Source organism: Ailuropoda melanoleuca, chromosome 11, assembly GCF_002007445.2.
Source record: "Ailuropoda melanoleuca isolate Jingjing chromosome 11, ASM200744v2, whole genome shotgun sequence".
NCBI classification, from domain to species: domain Eukaryota; kingdom Metazoa; phylum Chordata; class Mammalia; order Carnivora; family Ursidae; genus Ailuropoda; species Ailuropoda melanoleuca.
The window spans coordinates 22,937,057-22,955,667 of NC_048228.1; the positions used below are offsets into that span (position 1 = coordinate 22,937,057).

Genomic DNA, 18,611 nt, shown 5'->3' on the forward strand with positions numbered 1-18,611 from the left:
GGAATTCCATTTCTGGAAACAAAGCCTCAACATAAAGCCCAGAAAAGATTCCATTGCACTTGGTTTGGAAATCCTTTCCTTTAATTGTATAAGTGCAGTTGATTTCCAGTATGTTCTTGCGAGTGTCCCCAGTTGTCTCATAAATATGGTCATTTTTCCTTAGTTATAAAATTTACAAATATCAATTAATTCTTGAGTAAACTTAAAGTGCTTCTTTTAAACCAAGCTCAAGCTAGAACCGAACTTACATTGAGATAATTGGGAAGAAGGTTTAGAAGACGGTTTTGGCCCATTGGACCCCCTCAATGAGGCAGAGAAACTCAACCAATTTAAAAAAATGCCAATGATATAGTAATGTTGAGAATTACATTCACCACAATTCTGATGTAGTTTACTTATATTTATTTAAAACATTTAAATAGCAATTGTTAAAATGTTCATTTTAACGTTGAAAAAAATGTAGAAAGAGAGAAAACAAAAGTCTTGTTCTCAATGCATTTCATGAGAAAATAAAAACATACTTGCCAGAAGGGCATTTCTGCACATATTTTATGTTTCATAAGTTTTACTTGAAATCATTACCAGGAAAAACTTGCTGGTGTAAAAGCTAGAAAGTAAGCAGATTTCTGAAAGGAATATTCATAAGATTACTTTAAGGATTTGATCTTTTTGTGTGATTTTTAAAATCTCCTCTAGAAATTTGACAAAACCATTCTAATTACTAAACTTAGGAGTTTGGTACCTTATAGATATCCCTAGCCTTATTGAAATTATGATATAGTCTGGTTAGGGCTCAAAAATAAAAATTGTTGTTTATAACTAAAGTGCCAATGAACTGTTTTTGCTAACAAACCATTAATTTTTCTATTTTTTATTACTGGAATAACTCATAAGAATAGAATCCCCTGAAACATTTGTTAGTGCGTCTCTTGTGTTGTTAAAAAAAGGAAACATACTTTTACAACTTTTCAGTTGAACTCATTGCCTTTAAAATAAATAATGTATATCTGAATAACACTCTGTGGAGGGTTATGGAGCTTGGCTATTATAAACTTAAACTAAATTATTACCTATCATTTATTATTTATTATTTCTTTTGTAAACTGACATTCCATGGGGATTAGAAACTTGAGGAAATTTGAAACAAAAACACACACTTTTAAAAGATATTTAAAACAAAAAAGCTTGTGTTACATATAGTGCAGTTCACGCTGATCTAAATTATCTTGGGAAATAAATCTCCTGAATAAAAAAGTTATTTCTTTTAAAAATAAAAACCGTATGAAATAATATTGGCATGCACCAAATAATGCTAAGTCCTATGCCAGTTTTAGAGATACAGGGATGAACAAGGGAATTTGTACCCTCAAGAACTCACAGTCTAGTGGGAGACTAGAACAAGTAATAATAGTACATCTGCCTAAGTAGCCATGTTACAAAAGATGAAGCAGGCCATTGACAAAATGAAGCAGGTTGGAAAGTTGGCGCTGGTTGTGTCCAGTCTTGCAGTGTATGGAGCGTGAGATCAGAAATGAGAAGTGGCGTGCTGAGTCAAAGAGCACTGAGCTTGGAATCAGGAAGCTGGTGTCTGCTGTGTGGGACCCTCAGCAGGTTGTTTTCACCTCTCTTGGCTCCAATCTTACATTTGCAGAAATATGAATCATAGATTTATAAGCTTGTTTTAGCCGATGAACTTTTACTGCAAATGGTTGCAATTCAATATAGCAAGTTGGAGCTGCTCATATAGTTGGGTATAAAGCACAGTGTGAAAACCTTTGGGCTGTACGACCTCTTGGGTATGTTGTAGTATAGACATTTCATGAGTATTGAGAAAATACATTTTAGCTAATATTGTACTTCTACCAAGCATTTGCCGTTTAAGCCTTTTACTTCTAATTGTGGAATGAAAGGCTTTGGTCTATGTTGAAAGAATTTCAGGCATTAAGCAAGCAAGCAGGTGGGAGGACTTTGGGGAAGCCTCTGAAATTAATCTGTGCCGCTTGCAAGGTTAATCTAGAAGATCTGAATGAAGGTAAACCTGATTTAGTCTTCTCAAAGGAGCTGCAGGATGGGGGAGGATGGTTCAGGAAGGCTGATCTGCCGTCTCCTCTGTGCCCAGACAGGTTCCTCCCTCCCTCGAGAGCCATCTGCAGCTGTTGGAGACCTATTCCTGGGATCGGTTGCAGGGGAGGGGCATCCTAGGCTTGCACACATTTCTCCTGTAGGCCCCCTACACCAGCATGCGTGGGCACACGGGGTTTCAACATCTGCTCCCTGTTTCCTACTTACCTTTTCTCTCCCTGACCACCAGCTTAGTCTCCTCCTCTTTCCTTTGCCTTAACATTTCTGCTTTTCTGCCTCCAGAAAGAGCTCTGGATAAGAGTATTTAATTTTTTGAATATTTACTGTTGTTTGTGGTATTTTTACATCATTTTCTCTGACATCCTTGAAGAGTCTCTTTGCTTCTGGAGGTGAAACCTCTGACTAAAAAAAAATCAGCTTTTTATTAAGATGTGTCAAATTGTTTAATTTGAATTTTGAAGTCTAACTACTTTTACTGATGAATATGACAGTAATATAGCATGGGAATAGTTTATAAGCTTCAATGAATTTATGAGAAATAAAGGAAACAGTCACTTAACATATGTATGTAGCACTTTACCGTTTTCATCCTCACAATTATCATATAAATGGGGTAGATTAGTATTATTTACCAGATCTTTTAGTAGACTAAAATCAAAGAGGGTAATTGGAAGCTCAATTTACACAGTAGTGAAAACCTGTAAGTCTTTTAACTTTGTGTTCTATGTTCTTTCTTTATACTAACCTGCCCCTTTGAATATTTTAATTGGAAGGTAATGTTAATTTCTCACCATCTTATTCATTTACACACTCAGCTTTTCTTAAATACTCAAATACATTATTACTATTGCCTAATATAACAAGAAAATATAAATAAAGCAGAAGATGGAGATAATATTTATTGAGCTCCTAGTTTGTGCCATTATATATGTTCATCACCTTTTTCATGGAAGTTCAGTCAGGAATTAGTTCTCACATGATCCATGTCATTAGAGACCATTAGTGATCATTAGGTTATTCTCATAACAAGATAGCAGATTTCTCCCTATTCTTAGGTTTTTATGACATCACACCTACGCATGATTACTCAGGGAATGAGCCTTCCATTTGTTTCTTTTTAAAAAATACCTTTCCCATTCATCTTTTGAAGGACATCTTGTCTCTTTCCATAGTTTGGCTATTGTGGACATTGCTGCTATGAACATTGGGGTGCAGGTGCCCCTTCTTTTCACTACATCTGTATCTTTGGGGTAAATACCCAGTAGTGCAGTTGCTGGGTGGTAGGGTAACTCTATTTTTAACATCTTGAGGAACCTCCATACTGTTTTCCAGAGTGGCTGTACCAGCTTGCATTCCCACCAACAGTCTAAGTGTGTTCCCCTTTCTCCACATCTTCGCCAACACACTTGTTTCCTGTCTTGTTAATTTTCCCATTCTAACTGGTGTAAAGTGGTATCTCATTGTGGTTTTGATTTGTATTTCCCTGATGGCAAGTGAAGTGGAGCGTTTTTTCATGTGTCTGTTAGCCATTTGTATGTCTTGGAGAGAAAGACGATTATCATATAGTTTCCTTCATATGTGGAACATAAGGAATAGTGCAGAGGACAATAGCGGAAGGGAAGGAAAATTGAAGGGGAAGAAATCATAGAGGGAAATACACCATATGAGACTCTTGACTCTGGTAAACAAACTGAGGGTTGTGGAAGGGGAGGTAGGTGGGGGTCTGGGGTAACTTGGTGATGGGTATTAAGGAGGGCACGTGATGTGATGGGCACTGCGTGTTATACGTAACTAATGAATCATTGAACATTATGTCAAAAACCAATGATGTACCATACTTTGGCTAATTGAATTAAAAAAAAATCCACTTCCCTGAGGTATAATTGACATGTAAAAAACTGTACATTTTTAATCTGTCAACTCAGTGAATTTCAGGATAAGTATACATCTGTGAGACCATCACCATGATCAAGGCCATAGATATATCCATTACCTCTCAAAGTTTCCTTCCACTCTATGATTACTATTTTGTGGTAAGAATGTTTGACATAAGACCTACTCTCTTAGGAAACTTTACATATACAGTACACTGTTGTTAGCTATAGGCACTGTGCTGTATGGTAGATCTCCAGAACTTATCTTCCATAACAGTAATTTTGTACCTTTGACTGTCATGTTCCCATTTCCCTCTCCTCCCAGGCCCTGGCAATAACTATTGCTTCTGTTAGTTTGACTATTTTAGATTCCACATGTAAATTAGATTATACAGTATTTGTCTTTCTGTTTCTGGCTTATTTAACATAGGATAATGCCCTCCAGGTCTATCCATATTATTGCAAATGGCAGGAGGGTTTTTTTCTTTTTTAAGGCTGAATAATATTCCATTGCATGTATATGCCACATTTGCTTTAACCATTTGGCTGTTGATGGACATTTAGGTTGTTTCCATATCTTTGTTATTGTGAATAATGCTGCAATAAACATAGGAGTAGATATTTCTTTTTGAGATGCTGATTTCAGTTCCTTTGGATTAATCCCCAGAAGTGGGATTGCTGGATCATAGGTTAGTTCCAGCCTTAATTTTCTGAGGAATCTCCGTACTATTTTCCATAGTGGCTGCACTGATTTAGATTCCCATCAATAGTGCACAAGGTTTCTTTTTCCTCCATACCATCACTAATGCTTATCGTGTTTTTCTTTGTTTGTTTGTTTGTTTTTTAATAATAATCATCCTAATAGGTGTTAGGTGATATCTCATTGTGGTTTTTATTTGCATTCCTCTAATGGTCCGTGATGTTGAGCACTTTTTCATATACCTTTTGGCCTTTTGTAGGTCATCTTTGGAGAAATGTCTATGTAGGGTCTTTGCCCATTTTTTAAATTGGGTGGTTTATTGTTTTGCTATTGAATTGTAGGAATTCCTTATATTTTATGGGTATTAATCCCTTATCAGATATATGGTTTGCCAATATTTTCTCCCATTCCATAGACTGAGTTTTTATTTTGTTGATCATTCCCTTTGCTGTGCAAAAACTTTTTAGTTTAATTGAATCCCACTTGTTTATTTTTTGCTTCTGTTGCTTGTGTTTTTGGTGTCATACCCAAAAAAATCATCACCAAGACCAACATCAAGGAGCTTTTTCACCATGTTTTCTTCTAGGAGTTTATAGTTTCAGTTCTTATGTTTGAATCTTTAATCCATTTTGATTTGATTTCTTCCCTTTTTTTCTGTACACATTATTTCTTTTGCCCCCAAAACAGAGACAGCCAGAAACATGTGTGGAAATACAAAACAAGAGGTAAAAACAAAACAAAACAAAATTCCCAGCTCATTATGAGTTCTGAAACTTTTCTCAAACACTTCCTGTTTGTTTAATTGTAAATGTTTATAGGTGGTAAAATGTTTTTAAAAGACAAGTAAAATAAAAAGTAAAAGTAAAAGACAAGACTAGTAAAAAATCTCTTCATGGGGCGCCTGGGTGGCACAGCGGTTAAGCGTCTGCCTTCGGCTCAGGGCGTGATCCCGGCGTTGTGGGATCGAGCCCCACATCAGGCTCCTCTGCTGTGAGCCTGCTTCTTCCTCTCCCACTCCCCCTGCTTGTGTTCCCTCTCTCACTGGCTGTCTCTATCTCTGTCGAATAAATAAAATCTTTAAAAAAAAAATCTCTTCTCTGAGTACCAGAAAGGTTATGTTTAAGCTCAGCCATGACATACTAGTAGAAGTGGAGAAGAGTGAATATATTCAAGTAACTGGAGTAGAATTGACAGGTTTTGGTAATTTATCTGATAAACCAGATAAGGGTATTCAGACATATGCCATAACCACCCACACCCAAAGACCATGGGAAGGCCCATATGTAAGCATATGTTTACTTCTTGGCACATATCTCACCTTAGCATAGAGCCTTGTGACAGGTGGGTATGCCATTAGTAAAGAGTAGAGTGCTCCAACAATATTAGTTTGGGGCCAAAAGAATTAGCTTGGCTTAAGACACCTTGCTATGATGTGATTTGATGATCTGGATCTGTCTCAAGTTGGGTTTGTTGACACAGGTCTTTAAAGCATTACCATCATGGCTAATTTTTATTAATGTCTATCTTAGGCTGACAGTTTGCATTGTCTGTCAGGCAAAAACTCTGAAACATGAACAGTACCAATTGTCATGAATTTTCTTATTAAAAAGAGCAATCTGGTTTTATAGCCTCCCTCTGTTTTCCATAACTCATTCTTCATTTCATGAATTCTCTGCTTGTAAATTTTCACTTCCTGTGTTGCTGATAGCTTCCCATTCATATTCTTGAACCAGTTTCTTTTGCAGAGTCATGTCTTTCTGCTGATAGAATTCACTGAGAATTTCTGCTTCAAGGATCTGGCCAAATTCAGTGAATAGGAGTCAGGTTTTAGCTTCTATATTTGTTCTTAGAGCTCATGCCTGGCCAACACTTCATCACTCAGTTTGGAATGGAAATGGTCACTATCTTTCTCCACTATTATTAACATCAGTTTTGACTGGGCAACATCTATCATTTGTCTTTTCTGATTTTTCATTTTCTCACTCTAGTGATCTGCCAGCTGTCTATTGTTAAATTCATCCCATCCTATCATTTTTAAAAATTATGTTTACCCTTAAATTCACAAGCAATATCAAATTGTCTTATCTGCACAGTAGACTTTTTCAAAATTTCTATTTATTCTCTTTTAAGCAAGATCTGTATCTATGTCCTTCTGAGAGTTTATATAACTTATTACTTCACTAAGCCCAGTATAATGCTCACTCCACTCTTCTGTTTCTTATAGTAACTGTAACATACTCTTATCAAATCTAGTATTTTCTTTGTAAATCCCATAGAGTTTAGATTCTCATTTTATCATAACTTAGTTTAGGTTCATTTTCTCTGTCACCTATTATGAAATTCTTTGTAAAACGTTTTGACTTTCAATACGTATGTTTTGCCAAATATCTTTTCCATTTCCTTAGATTCTGTTCTCAATTCTCAATATAGCAGATGTATTTCCTACAGCATTTGGTATATATTTTTTTAAAGATTTATTTATTTATTTTAGAGAGAGAGAAAGAGAGAAAGTGCACACAAGTGGGGGGAAGGGCAGAGGGAGAGAGAGAATCTTTAAGCAGACTTCCTGCTGAGTGCAGAGCCCAGTGTGGTGCTCGATCTCAGGACCCAAAGATCATGACCTGAGCTGAAATGAAGAGTTGGATGCTCAATTGACTGAGCCATTCAGGAGCCTCTGGTTTATTTCTTTAAGCCTCTGATTGAGTACTTAAGACAGACGTGTTCAGAAATATTCTTTGTTTCTTGATTCCTTCAAAAGATATCATTGCTTTTTTTTTATCATTTTTTATAATTTAATATTTTTTAAAATTTTTTTAAAAGATTTTTTATTTATTTATGTGACAGAGAGACAGCCAGCGAGAGAGGGAACACAGCAGGGGAGAGAGAGAGGAAGAAGCAGGCTTCCCAGCCGAGTAGCATGATGTGGGTGGGACTCGATCCCGGAACGCCGGGATCACGCCCTGAGCTGAAGGCAGTCGCTTTAACGACTGCGCTACCCAGGCGCCCCTAAATTATTTTTATAGTTTATTTCAAACTAGTTTTAAATGTTAGTGCAATTTATTTTTATTGATAGATTCTACTGCTTAAAAGGAACCTTCTTCAGGGGAAAATGAGAAACTAATTCCAATAAGCAAATAATAATTAGAGATTTCTGAGATTGTTATGAAAATCAGGACTAGGCTCTTCTGACATCTTTTTCGTGGGTGAGACAGCAGCCAGTCTAAGTACCTTCCACTGTAGTTTTCCCTCTGGTAGTTATTAACATTTTCTCATTATTCTTGAACATTATTAAGTGTAAGTGTGATTTATTTTTATTGCCCCTGGGGGTATAAGTTCAATCTCAGGACTCTTATATTCAGTTCTGGAAAATTCTCATCTATTATCTCTTAAACAAGGGCTTCTCTATCATTTCTTTGGGGTTCTCTTATTGATATAAGTAAAATTTTGCTTCTTGACATAAATAGATACATAGGTAGGTAGTAGATAGACAGGTAAATAGATATCTAAAAAGATAGCATCTTAGTCTGTTTGGGCTGCTACAACAAAATACCACAGACTGCATGATTTGTAAATAGAAGAAATATGTTTCCCACAGTTCTGGAGGCTGGGAAGTCTAAAATGAAGGTGGTAGTATGGTCACCTTCTGGTGAGAGCCCCCTTCCTGGTTCATAGCTGGTGTCTCCTCACTATATCCTCACAGAGTGGAAGGGACTGGGGGTCTTTGTGGGATCTCTTTTATAAGGTACTAATCCCATTCATAAGGGCCCCAGCATCATGACTTAATTGCCTCCCAAAGGCCACACCTTCGAATACCACCATTTTTAGAAGTTAGAATTTCAATATATGAACCTTGGGAGCACACAAACATTCAGAGCAGAGTAGATAGATAGATAGATAGATAGATAGATAGATAGATAGATGATAGATAGGGATAGATCAATACTGGGTTTGTCTCTGGGCTGCATTCTGCATCTTCTATGTCAATTCTGGCTTCGCCATATCCAGCCTAGCATTTGAATGGTTTGTTCTTCTTTTTTTTAAATTTCAATGACTATTTTTCTTTTTTTTATCTTCAGGGTTTCTAAAGGGTTCTTTCAAATACATTTTTTTCCTTATTTATCTTTAAAAGCCCTTGCTCTTTAATGGATGTTACTTCTTCATTTATCTCTTAAAGTATATTAACATAGCAAGTTATGTCTGATTTTTTTAAAGATTTTATTTATTTGTTTATTTGAGAGAGAGAGGGTGTGTGTGTATGCAGGGTAAGGGGCAAAGGGAGAGGGAGAGGCAAAGAATCCCAAGCCGACTGCATTGAGAGTGGAGCCCACGACTCAGGGCTCAATCCCATGACCCTGAGATCATAACCTGAGCCGAAATCAAGAGTCAGATGCTTAATGGACTGAGCCACCCAGGTGCCCCTGTCCGATGGGTTTAAAAAAATTAATTTTACCTAGAAAGAATTCATGATCCTATTGTTGAGTACTGCCTTTCTTAACCTTAGATTGCTTCATATGTTTTAGAATTTTGCTTTATGTACCCATTATGAGTAGGAGGTATTTTCTTTCTTTTGCTCTAGTTTTCTCACTATGACTACCTTTCTCTTGTCTGCACTCACCCTTTCTTACCTAGTCCTTTTATGTTTGTCTTTACCTGACATCGTCAGCCTTCTAGACCAGATTGGTCCTAAACTAACATTTCTGGACTTCTGTCCCAGATTTATGTTGTAGATATCATAGAGTGAGGCATCCAACCAGCAGATGCTTACTTCATTTTGTGATTGAGAGATTATGTCTGTATTCTTCAGCCTGTAAGCCAGAGACCTGGGTTTTTTTCAGCTTGTCTTCAGCATTTCTAAGCCACTGGCTTTAAGAAGTGACTCTGACTCTGGTTAGAGAACTTTTGAATATTTATTCTCCAGAAATAGTACTTGTGGCCATCATTCCTATGTCTAGAACTGGAGCCCAGCAGGCATGGCTTTATCTCTGCTTTCCACTTTGCATTTCTGGTCCATTTCTAGCCTGTGGACATGCCCATTTCTTTTTTGAATACAAATTATTCTAAAAAATTTTTCTCTTTTTATAACTGACCTTATGTTTTGAGTAGAAGGAACAAATCAGAGCTTAAACTCATGGTGTCATCTTCACAACATGCTACTAATGAATTTTTTGTATGTATTATTTGAAACTTTTCAAGTTCTTGGCCTCTTCAGGGCAGATATACATCTTATACATAGCCTATATCCCCTACTATGCAGACCGCAGACATCATAAATACATAGTTGTTGCTAACTACTTCTTAGTTTAAGTGATTTTGTATAGAAAAGAAATTCTGATTCCTAATCTTAAGGACATTGTATATATCAGAATATGTCAATGCATTTCTGAGCATGTGTGTTTGAGTGTGTGTAATCAAGTATGTTTTTCATACCTATTGGGGTCCTACTGAGTTTATTTACCTATTTATGTGATTCTCCTTCTGCTCTCAGTTTGGCTAAGACTATCCTGAATGGGATCCAAGGAAATTTTCTTTATTCAAAAGAAAGAAAGAAGAAAAGAAAGAAAGAAAGAAAGAAAGAAAGAAAGAAAGAAAGAAAGAAAGAAAAGAAAAAAAGAAAGAAAGAAAGAAAGAAAGAAAGAAAGAAAGAAAGAAAGAAAGAATGAATTATCTTTATTCCAGAATAGAGAGAAATCTGAAATTTTGAATGACAATTTTGGACTCTGCTGTAAAAATTCTTCTCCTAACATTTTCAATCAATTTTATTGCTTGATTGTTTTTAACCTCTTACAAAACACAGATGGCCAGACTTATTTTGTGTAAGGGCTTGAGGGGAAACTAACTGGCCCACTGATGCTTCTATTCTCATGATAGTGTTTCCATGTGGAAGTTGGTAGCTCAGGATCACGTCGAGAGCCAGCTGGCTGCTAAGGGCTGTGCTGCTTGTGTCTTGAACTTTCTAGAGTTTGGAAGTCATCAGTCCAACTTAGCAGCTCATTCTTTAAAACCAGGGGGGTCTGTATTTTCCTTGGCCTCTTTCTTCCAGCAAATATTATAAGACCTTAATTCTCATTGTGGGCTAATTATTCTCTTCTATTTGCCTGAACCATAATTCAGTGGGAACTATTCCTACTCAAGGAAATGAGGGCAGAAATTATATAATTGAGAATAAATGGCTTGAAAGCCATGTATGTCTAGAATCCTGTGTTAAGGCTGATACATACTAGCTTGGTGGTCTTTATAGGCAATTCACTGGAAAAAAAAAAGTTTTTTGTTCCACTTTCAAAGTGAGATCATCATAAAGATTAAATATTTACTGACTGACAATAATGAGCTAGCTCCTTAGAAAAATGAGACCTATAGTTAGTACCTAAACACATTCCAATTAAAAGACTGTGATTTTAACTCAGCTGGTTCTCAATTAGAGAAATTCCAATATATGAAAATTCATATTTAATAAAATAGAAATATTAGAAGGATTATTTCCATTATGAATATATACATTTAATTAACTGCCAACTAAATATTTTTAAGGGAATCATGATGGACCTGACTGAAGAGAAACTATAGTCATTTGTACTTAGTGCTTTTAATTATTAATATACTCCAACCTTTAGAAAAGAAATTTTCCTAAGAAACATGAAATCTCAACAGCACCAATTTGCAATTAAAGTCTTTCCTTATTGATGTTATCCAGACAGGATAAATAAAAATTCTAAATGTTTAGGGTTCTTAAGTAATGCTAGATGATTAGACATCTGGCATAGGTTTTATAATTAAATGAAGCTTAAGAATTATGCTGATAGGATAATGTTGGCCTTTATAAAAGTCTGGTCCCTTTCTTGAAGTTGTTAGTTAAAAACAGTGATAAAATATGTAGAAATTATTTACTAGCCAATTTTGGAACAAGAAACAAAATATTAAACCATGTTCAAAAAATTATTCTTTGTATTTTAGGCCCTCCAGGGAAACGAGGTAAGAGGGGCCGAAGAGGAGAATCTGGTAAGTCTCTCTTTCAGCTGCTCCTTGTCATTCATGTTTTGGTTAGATTCCTGCATCTGTTCTTCCTAATTAATGATTATATTGTCTTGCTGGATGTTGCACATAAATGCGTGTGTTTAAATCTTCTCTGCTAGACCTAGAATTTTTAAAATCTTCCTATTTCCATCAAACTGTAGGTAGAAGTTGGAAAATATTGTTAATTTGTTATGTCTGATAACCCCTGGCACCCAATTTTGGGTTATTTACTGCGTAAGGTTAAGTTTGTCCTTTCTGCCTACAGTAGAGGGTTTCGTAGCTGCATGCAGTGTGGCGATACACCCATGCTCCCGTCTCCATAGATAGCAAATGCAGGATCTTTATGAAAACATCTGCTTTGGGACACCGGGACACATGTCTTGGAAAGCTTTATTGATATTTTATCCAACTGGTACAATTTTGTCATGCTTTTACTCTCATTCATTTCAAAATTTGGAATTTTTATTCCTCTTGTATGACCCTAGAATTTTAGTGATGACAGCAGCCTCAGTAATCAATCCAGCATTTTCATTTTGTAGTTGAGGAAATAGAGGCCCCAGAGCAGTCAGGTGGCCAAGGCCACGCAATATTTTGTGAGTAGAATTTGAAACAGGACCAGTTGTCCTGACGCCCATTTCAGTGAGCTTTTGCTTTCAGGCCAACTCGCTGTATGTTTCTTCCTCTTACCTTGCAAGAAAGAATTGATGGCCTGATAAGACTTCACGTGGTCATTTACATTTTTGGAGTCTTAGACTTTATAAAACAAGCAAGACAGTAAGTGCACACACTCATTTGGATATTTGGTTTCAAAACAATTTTTTTTTATTTGAGTTTTTTTTCTTCACTTTGAAAAGTGATTTAAGGTTTGATTCTAGTGTGCTAAGAAATGCTCTTTTCCAATATTTCTTAATAAGTATTTATCAGTGTTAAAAACAACCAATTTTTAAGTGTTGAAATAGTAAAAATACCAGTCTACCAAAAAAGGCAGCAGATCAATTTGTTGTGTTTTTGGTTTTTTGTCTCATTTCCTCTTCCTTTTGAAAAAAAAGATGTCGAAGTAAAAGGGATTTATGAAAATTCAGTAATTTGGGCAGTATACCTGCTTAATTTCTTTAAGAGTGTTCTTAAAAGTTATCTTTAAGTTTCATTTAATCTAAATAATTGGACGCTTGTATAGGTATCCCTTTCACATATAAAGTTTTATGTTAGAAGAATGGTTTATAAATGTGTTTTAAGGCATAAGAAATAATGAAACATTAGTGGATTCAATCAGTGAATTGATTTTTGTCAAAAGAAATAAAAAGGATTGGGGGAAAAGTAAAAATCTTTCATAGAAAAATTAAAATGTCAGTTTCTAATTTCTTGGCTACTAAAAACTTGTGTTTTAATTGAGTATATAGTGTGGAAATACTGACATTTTCTTAGACTTCACCTGTGTTTTGATGAGAATACTCAGTTTTAAGGAAACATAAATATCCAGGTTTAGTCTTATATGTTGACAATGCTACTGAATGAACAAACGTTCTTAGAACAAATAATGGGTACATTTCTCATTGAACCATTTTACCAAACTCAAGAAAGTTTTATGCGAATTCTAACTGGTTATCATAAACGATCCAAGCTCCTCCTGATTCATATTTTCTATTAATTTTTAGTTATAAATAGGCCATCTTAAGATGAACCTCTCAGTAATTCATAGACAGCCCTCAGGGAATCTGAGCATCCATTGAAATTTTATGTAAAGTTTTGTGTGCAGATAGATGTAAATGCACTTTTCTGATATGTTATCAAAGTTGTCTATCACCTAAAAAAAAAAAAGACTAAGAATCCTTGAATTCTAGATGACTTCTTCATCTTGTACTTTGCTGATGATTATGACAATGCTTTCATCTTGTATTTAATGTTAATATTTTGCATTTTCACTAATTCATCTCCCCTTTTCTCTTATTCTCTCCAAACCCTCCCCCCACAGGTCCTCCTGTAAGTATATTTGCTGTATTTGGGCTCTTGTACGTTAATTGGGATCATGTATGTTAAAACTTTGTTAAGATATCAAAATATAGTCTATATTTTAATTAGAAAAATGTTACTGACTTTGAAGAGTATTTAACATTGGAAAATTATTTTTTAAGTACATTATTTTGGATATGTTGAAGTGCAAAATGTGTCAATTAAAAAAAAAACCCACTCTATTTTTAATACAATCACAAACCAGTTACTCTCCTGGGACTTTTGCAGTAACTTATGAAGCTCCTGGTATTAAATACTTTTCCTGGAATTCTGAGGTTTCTCTTGCAAGCAAATCCCCAGGCTATTTCACACTTCTTTTTTCATCTGTTTAAACTTGTATCTGAAATATTTGCATTTGCCAGTCCACCAAATGTAGATGGCAACATGATCATGGAAATGATACCCCCTGTGGGCTTGGTCCGGTACTCCCTCCTCAGGCAACACTCCCTTTGAAGTCCGTTGGAGTTTGCCTGCATAAAGAACATGAGATGGAGCCCTTGGAGAGTTGCACGTTCTTTTTTCTTTCCTTGAGTAGGTCAGAGCTGTAGCATTCCAGCCTGCTTTGCACTCACAGGAACAGATTATCTTGTCAGCTTTGAGCTAGATGTGTTTTTGAGCAATAATATCCTGGATATCTGTTGTCTGACCCCAGTGTTTGCATTGTCCACTGTATGTTTACGGTAGCAATGATCATTGGCCTTGAGATATTTTCTCATCCCGAAGAGCCAGTTTGCTCCAGGGTTCAAAGACTCCACATTGGCAACTTATCTAACAGGCCAGCATGGCCCAGGGAGAAGGGCTTAGCGTATACTCATTTACTTTATTCAGAGGAAGCTTTGGCTTCCAAATATCTTTTGCAGTCTTCCTGCCACATTCAAGGGTGGAACATAAATCATGATAGAAGTGACTTTGCTTCTGTAACTGACTTTCAGCTCCTGCTTAATGCTAGGCAGATGGCATGGCCCAGGTCTAGGAGCCTTATTCTTTGGCTTCATATGTAAGCCTCTGTCTTTAAAACTAGAAACAAACCATTACTACCCAGAGGAAACTCTGGAGATTACAGCCAGAATAGAGTTTTCAAGGTTTTTTCAGTGGATATAAGTATTAGTCATGCCAAGAGGTTGTTAAAGCTTGTTTCTGCTGTACGGTGACATTTCGGGTCCTGGTATATCCTCTTTGACCTTGTAGAAGTATCAGCAGCCATACGGCCCCTCCTTTCTTGGGACCATCTATTAGTCCAGGTTCTCCATTAAAGATTTAATTGTTCTTTCCTTTCTTATTATATAAAAAGAAAATAGAACTAATTTGTTTAAGCCCTGAGTACAGGCATCCCCGGGAGATATTGTGGGTTCGGTTCCAGACTACCACAATAAAGCGAATAGCACAATAAAGTGAGTCAAATGAAGTTTTTGGCTTCCTAGTGCATAAAAAGTTATGTTTACATTATAGTGTAGTCTCTTAAGTGTATAATAGCATTATACAATCAGTGAAAAACCACTGATTGTGAAAAAGAGAAAGAATATATATCGATTATGCTATCTTTACTAATACAATGGAGTCTTATACTACTTGGTACCCCATATCATGGGAACCCTTATGGGTAAATGCCTTATAATGAAGTTGTCTTGAACCTCTAATTTCTAAACTCTTATATATGATTTTCAAGAAGTAGTATTTGCTTTTTATCAAATTCAACGTTAGAGTTACAAAATATTTCCATTATATTTCTTGCATCTGAATAAAAATTAATGAACAGTGATATTATTATGATTAAATAGGTTTACCAATGATATATTTATTGAGGTATAATATCTAATTATTGACAATTATAATTTGAAGTGACCATACACGTCCTAGTTTTAGCATCATTTAATTTTATGTGTATTTTCCCCATCCATTTCTTTTCCATGAACTGAAATCTGAAAGTTTCTGTAATTTTATTTTTAGGGAAATTTTATTTTCCTAATTTTGTATTTTTTAAAAAAATATATTTAACTATCTTCACAAATAAGAAATTGGATGAAATATCAAAGCTTATGTTGCTATTTTAATGGCAGTTGCCCTTGCCCGTAAATTCAGTGTAAAGCACAAATGTAGTCTGAGAAGTTCCATGGTCTTGCTTCTGGTGAGCGATCCATGACACACAGCCTATGCCAGAATCCGTGGCAAAAGTAAATTCCTTGAGCTCCTTCTAACCATAAGCTTCTGTGGTCCCATGGCTTCACATGTACAGAAAGATTATGAAGTGTAACTTGGTGTCCTGGCGTGTATTTTCTGGTTATGAAATGTGCTCAGTGTTGCAAAAAACAGCGTTCACGCACTTATGAAGCAAACGAATAACAAATTGATTGACCTGAGGAACAGCAACTGATCTCTTTTGTCACCAAGAGTCACCTTTTTCATTGCCCTTCTGGAGTAGTACCCTGAGGTAAAATTTAAAAGAAAAACATAATGATAAAATTTACTTTAGCAGTCTTACATTTACATCTTCATTTGATGTATTTTGGGAAACTTGGATACATTACACTAGAATTATGTGTGGCTGAAGTGTTTTTTCTCTGTCAGTTTCTATGTCTTGCATATTGAGATCATTTATAATTGAAAGCTTGAAATACAACTTGAATTAGATCCCACATATCAATTTACTCTTTAGGAAGAAGCTATCCCGCTTATTACTCAGTTACCCAATTTGACAAAAAGATATTGCTACCATAGGAGTTTCTAATATAAAAGGCTACAATGGAGTAATTTTATGACAATGTATGTAATTTACTTTTACATGAATATCAGGTACTTTTTTCTATTTTCTTTTCCATAAAGGTAACGTGTATTAAAACATTGCTCTAGGGGCGCCTGGGTGGCACAGCGGTTAAGCATCTGCCTTCGGCTCAGGGCGTGATCCCGGCGTTATGGGATCGAGCCCCACGTCAGGCTCTTCCACTATGAGCCTGCTTCTTCCTCTCCCACTCCCCCTGCTTGTGTTCCTTCTCTCACTGGCTGTCTCTATCTCTGTCGAATAAATAAATAAAATCTTTAAAAAAAAAATAAAAAAAAAATAAAACATTGCTCTAAAGGAATCCACGAAAGTGCTCTGAGCACCTAGCTCCGATATCATGAATATGTTTGCTAGAATAATTTGCCAGACCGTTATGTTACCTGATTGCATATGGCATGAAATTGTACCTTCTATTTTGGATACCTTAAAAATGCATTCATGTTTCAATAAGAAGCAAAAAGTAAGATTAAAATTTTCAAAGTGACTTAAAGTTTTCAAATGTAGCAAATTTTGCACTATTTTGGACCATTTTTAGAGTCAATGGAGGATGTGGTTTCTCTGTCCTTCTGTCCCCAAAGGAGGTGCTATTCTAATATTCATAGATAGCAGATTCAAATGAGTACTGTAACTGCAGCCAGAAAAGAGTCAGGAGACCTGTTTTAACTGGCTTTTCATTTGTATCAGTCTATCAAGCCGTATAATTGTGCTTGACTGACAGAGATATGATGTTATTGTTGGTAGCTAGAACCCTCTGAGGTGTGAAATACGACGCTCTTGTGCAGCCTGTTCTGTCCCATCTACCTTCAGCAATTGTCAACTCAATTTGAAGCCCAGAATCTTGTTGACAGATGAATGAAGCAGACTTAGCCAAGTTAAGCTTACAATGCTGTTCCTGCCAATGTGGTAGATGAATTAGGAAAAGAAATCTCTGAGAAAATTTTAGATGAAAAACTCTGATATCTTTACTTCATATTGAAAAAACAATATGACTTTTAAGTCAATAGTAAATCTTTTCCAGATATGCTAATAATTACAGTTTATGATAAACTTTCTACCTTGTGTCACTTTACAGACCAATTCTCATACCAGCCCCATGAACCAGAGATTTATTATACCCATTTTATAGACTAAGAAACTGAGGATTGGTAATTTTGCCCAAGTACTCGCATTTAGCAGGAAGCAGAACAAAAATTTGAACCCATGTCATCTCTATCTCTCTTCAAAGCCCATTCCCCCCCGCCAATGATTCTATAAGATGTTTTCCAGGCAAGTAAGGTTTGAGATTTACCACTTTATTTGCAGATACCTTCTTTGTTGTGTCTTATCCTACCCTCTGTTACCTATAGTTCCTATTAAGCTCTTCTTAGTTATCTGTAGATCTCCCATCTTTCATGTGCTCTTTCATACTGCTGGTTACTCAAAACAAGCTTATAAAGCACCTAATTCACATCTAATGTATGGTGATATGAGCTTTGCCTCTGAGTCATGAAAATTAAATATAAAATTGTCTTGGAATATTTCAGCAAATATTCTTTTTAATTTCTCCTTTGTTATATTCCTGCTTAATCATTAACATATTTTTATTTCTATTTGGGCTCAAAGAATATGCTTTTGGATGTGTAGTAACTTATTTTTTCTATAATAACAGGGCATTATTGTTGATAGAGCAAACCATTTATCTTATAGGAAGCAGAATCACTACAATATACTAGGATGGCTAAATAAAATTCGATGAAGTCACCATAACAAACCAAAGAAACAGACAAAACAAGCCTGGAGAATTAGTTTGCGTCTAAAGGCTGTTTGGGGACAGGGCTATAATAGAATGAGCAAAGACTATCACAGATGGGTAGTTCATTTTGGGACACTGAACACAGGTTTGTCTCTTGCAACAAAAGGTAGAAAAAGAGGATATAACTATAATTCTTAGATAGAATAGATTCCCCAATGTCTTTTTATGTCTTCTGTTTTTGAGTGATTCAAGCTGCCATGTTTGAAGAGGGAACTGTGCTCAGTGGCAATTTGTTTCAATACGTCCTCTCGTGTTGTTTATGTAGATTTAGTGCCAGATTAAGCAGAACTTTGGAATTCTTGAAAAGGGCAAGATAATGGGTAAAGACCCACAAATTGAGGTAAATAAGTCTTAAAATTTAAAAAG

General features: G+C 35.7%; 1 protein-coding gene across 4 annotated transcripts in view; it reads left to right on the forward strand.

The window, feature by feature from the left end:
- Window positions 1-18,611, forward strand: part of COL25A1 (collagen type XXV alpha 1 chain) — a 450,135-nt gene that overhangs the window by 228,546 nt on the left and 202,978 nt on the right. For all 4 annotated transcript variants that reach the window (XM_034671874.1, XM_034671873.1, XM_034671875.1 and 1 more), the window contains exons 3-4: window positions 11,608-11,652; window positions 13,640-13,647. In XM_034671874.1, coding sequence (XP_034527765.1) covers window positions 11,608-11,652; window positions 13,640-13,647 — 53 coding nt within the window. The remainder of the gene's footprint in view (window positions 1-11,607; window positions 11,653-13,639; window positions 13,648-18,611) is intronic.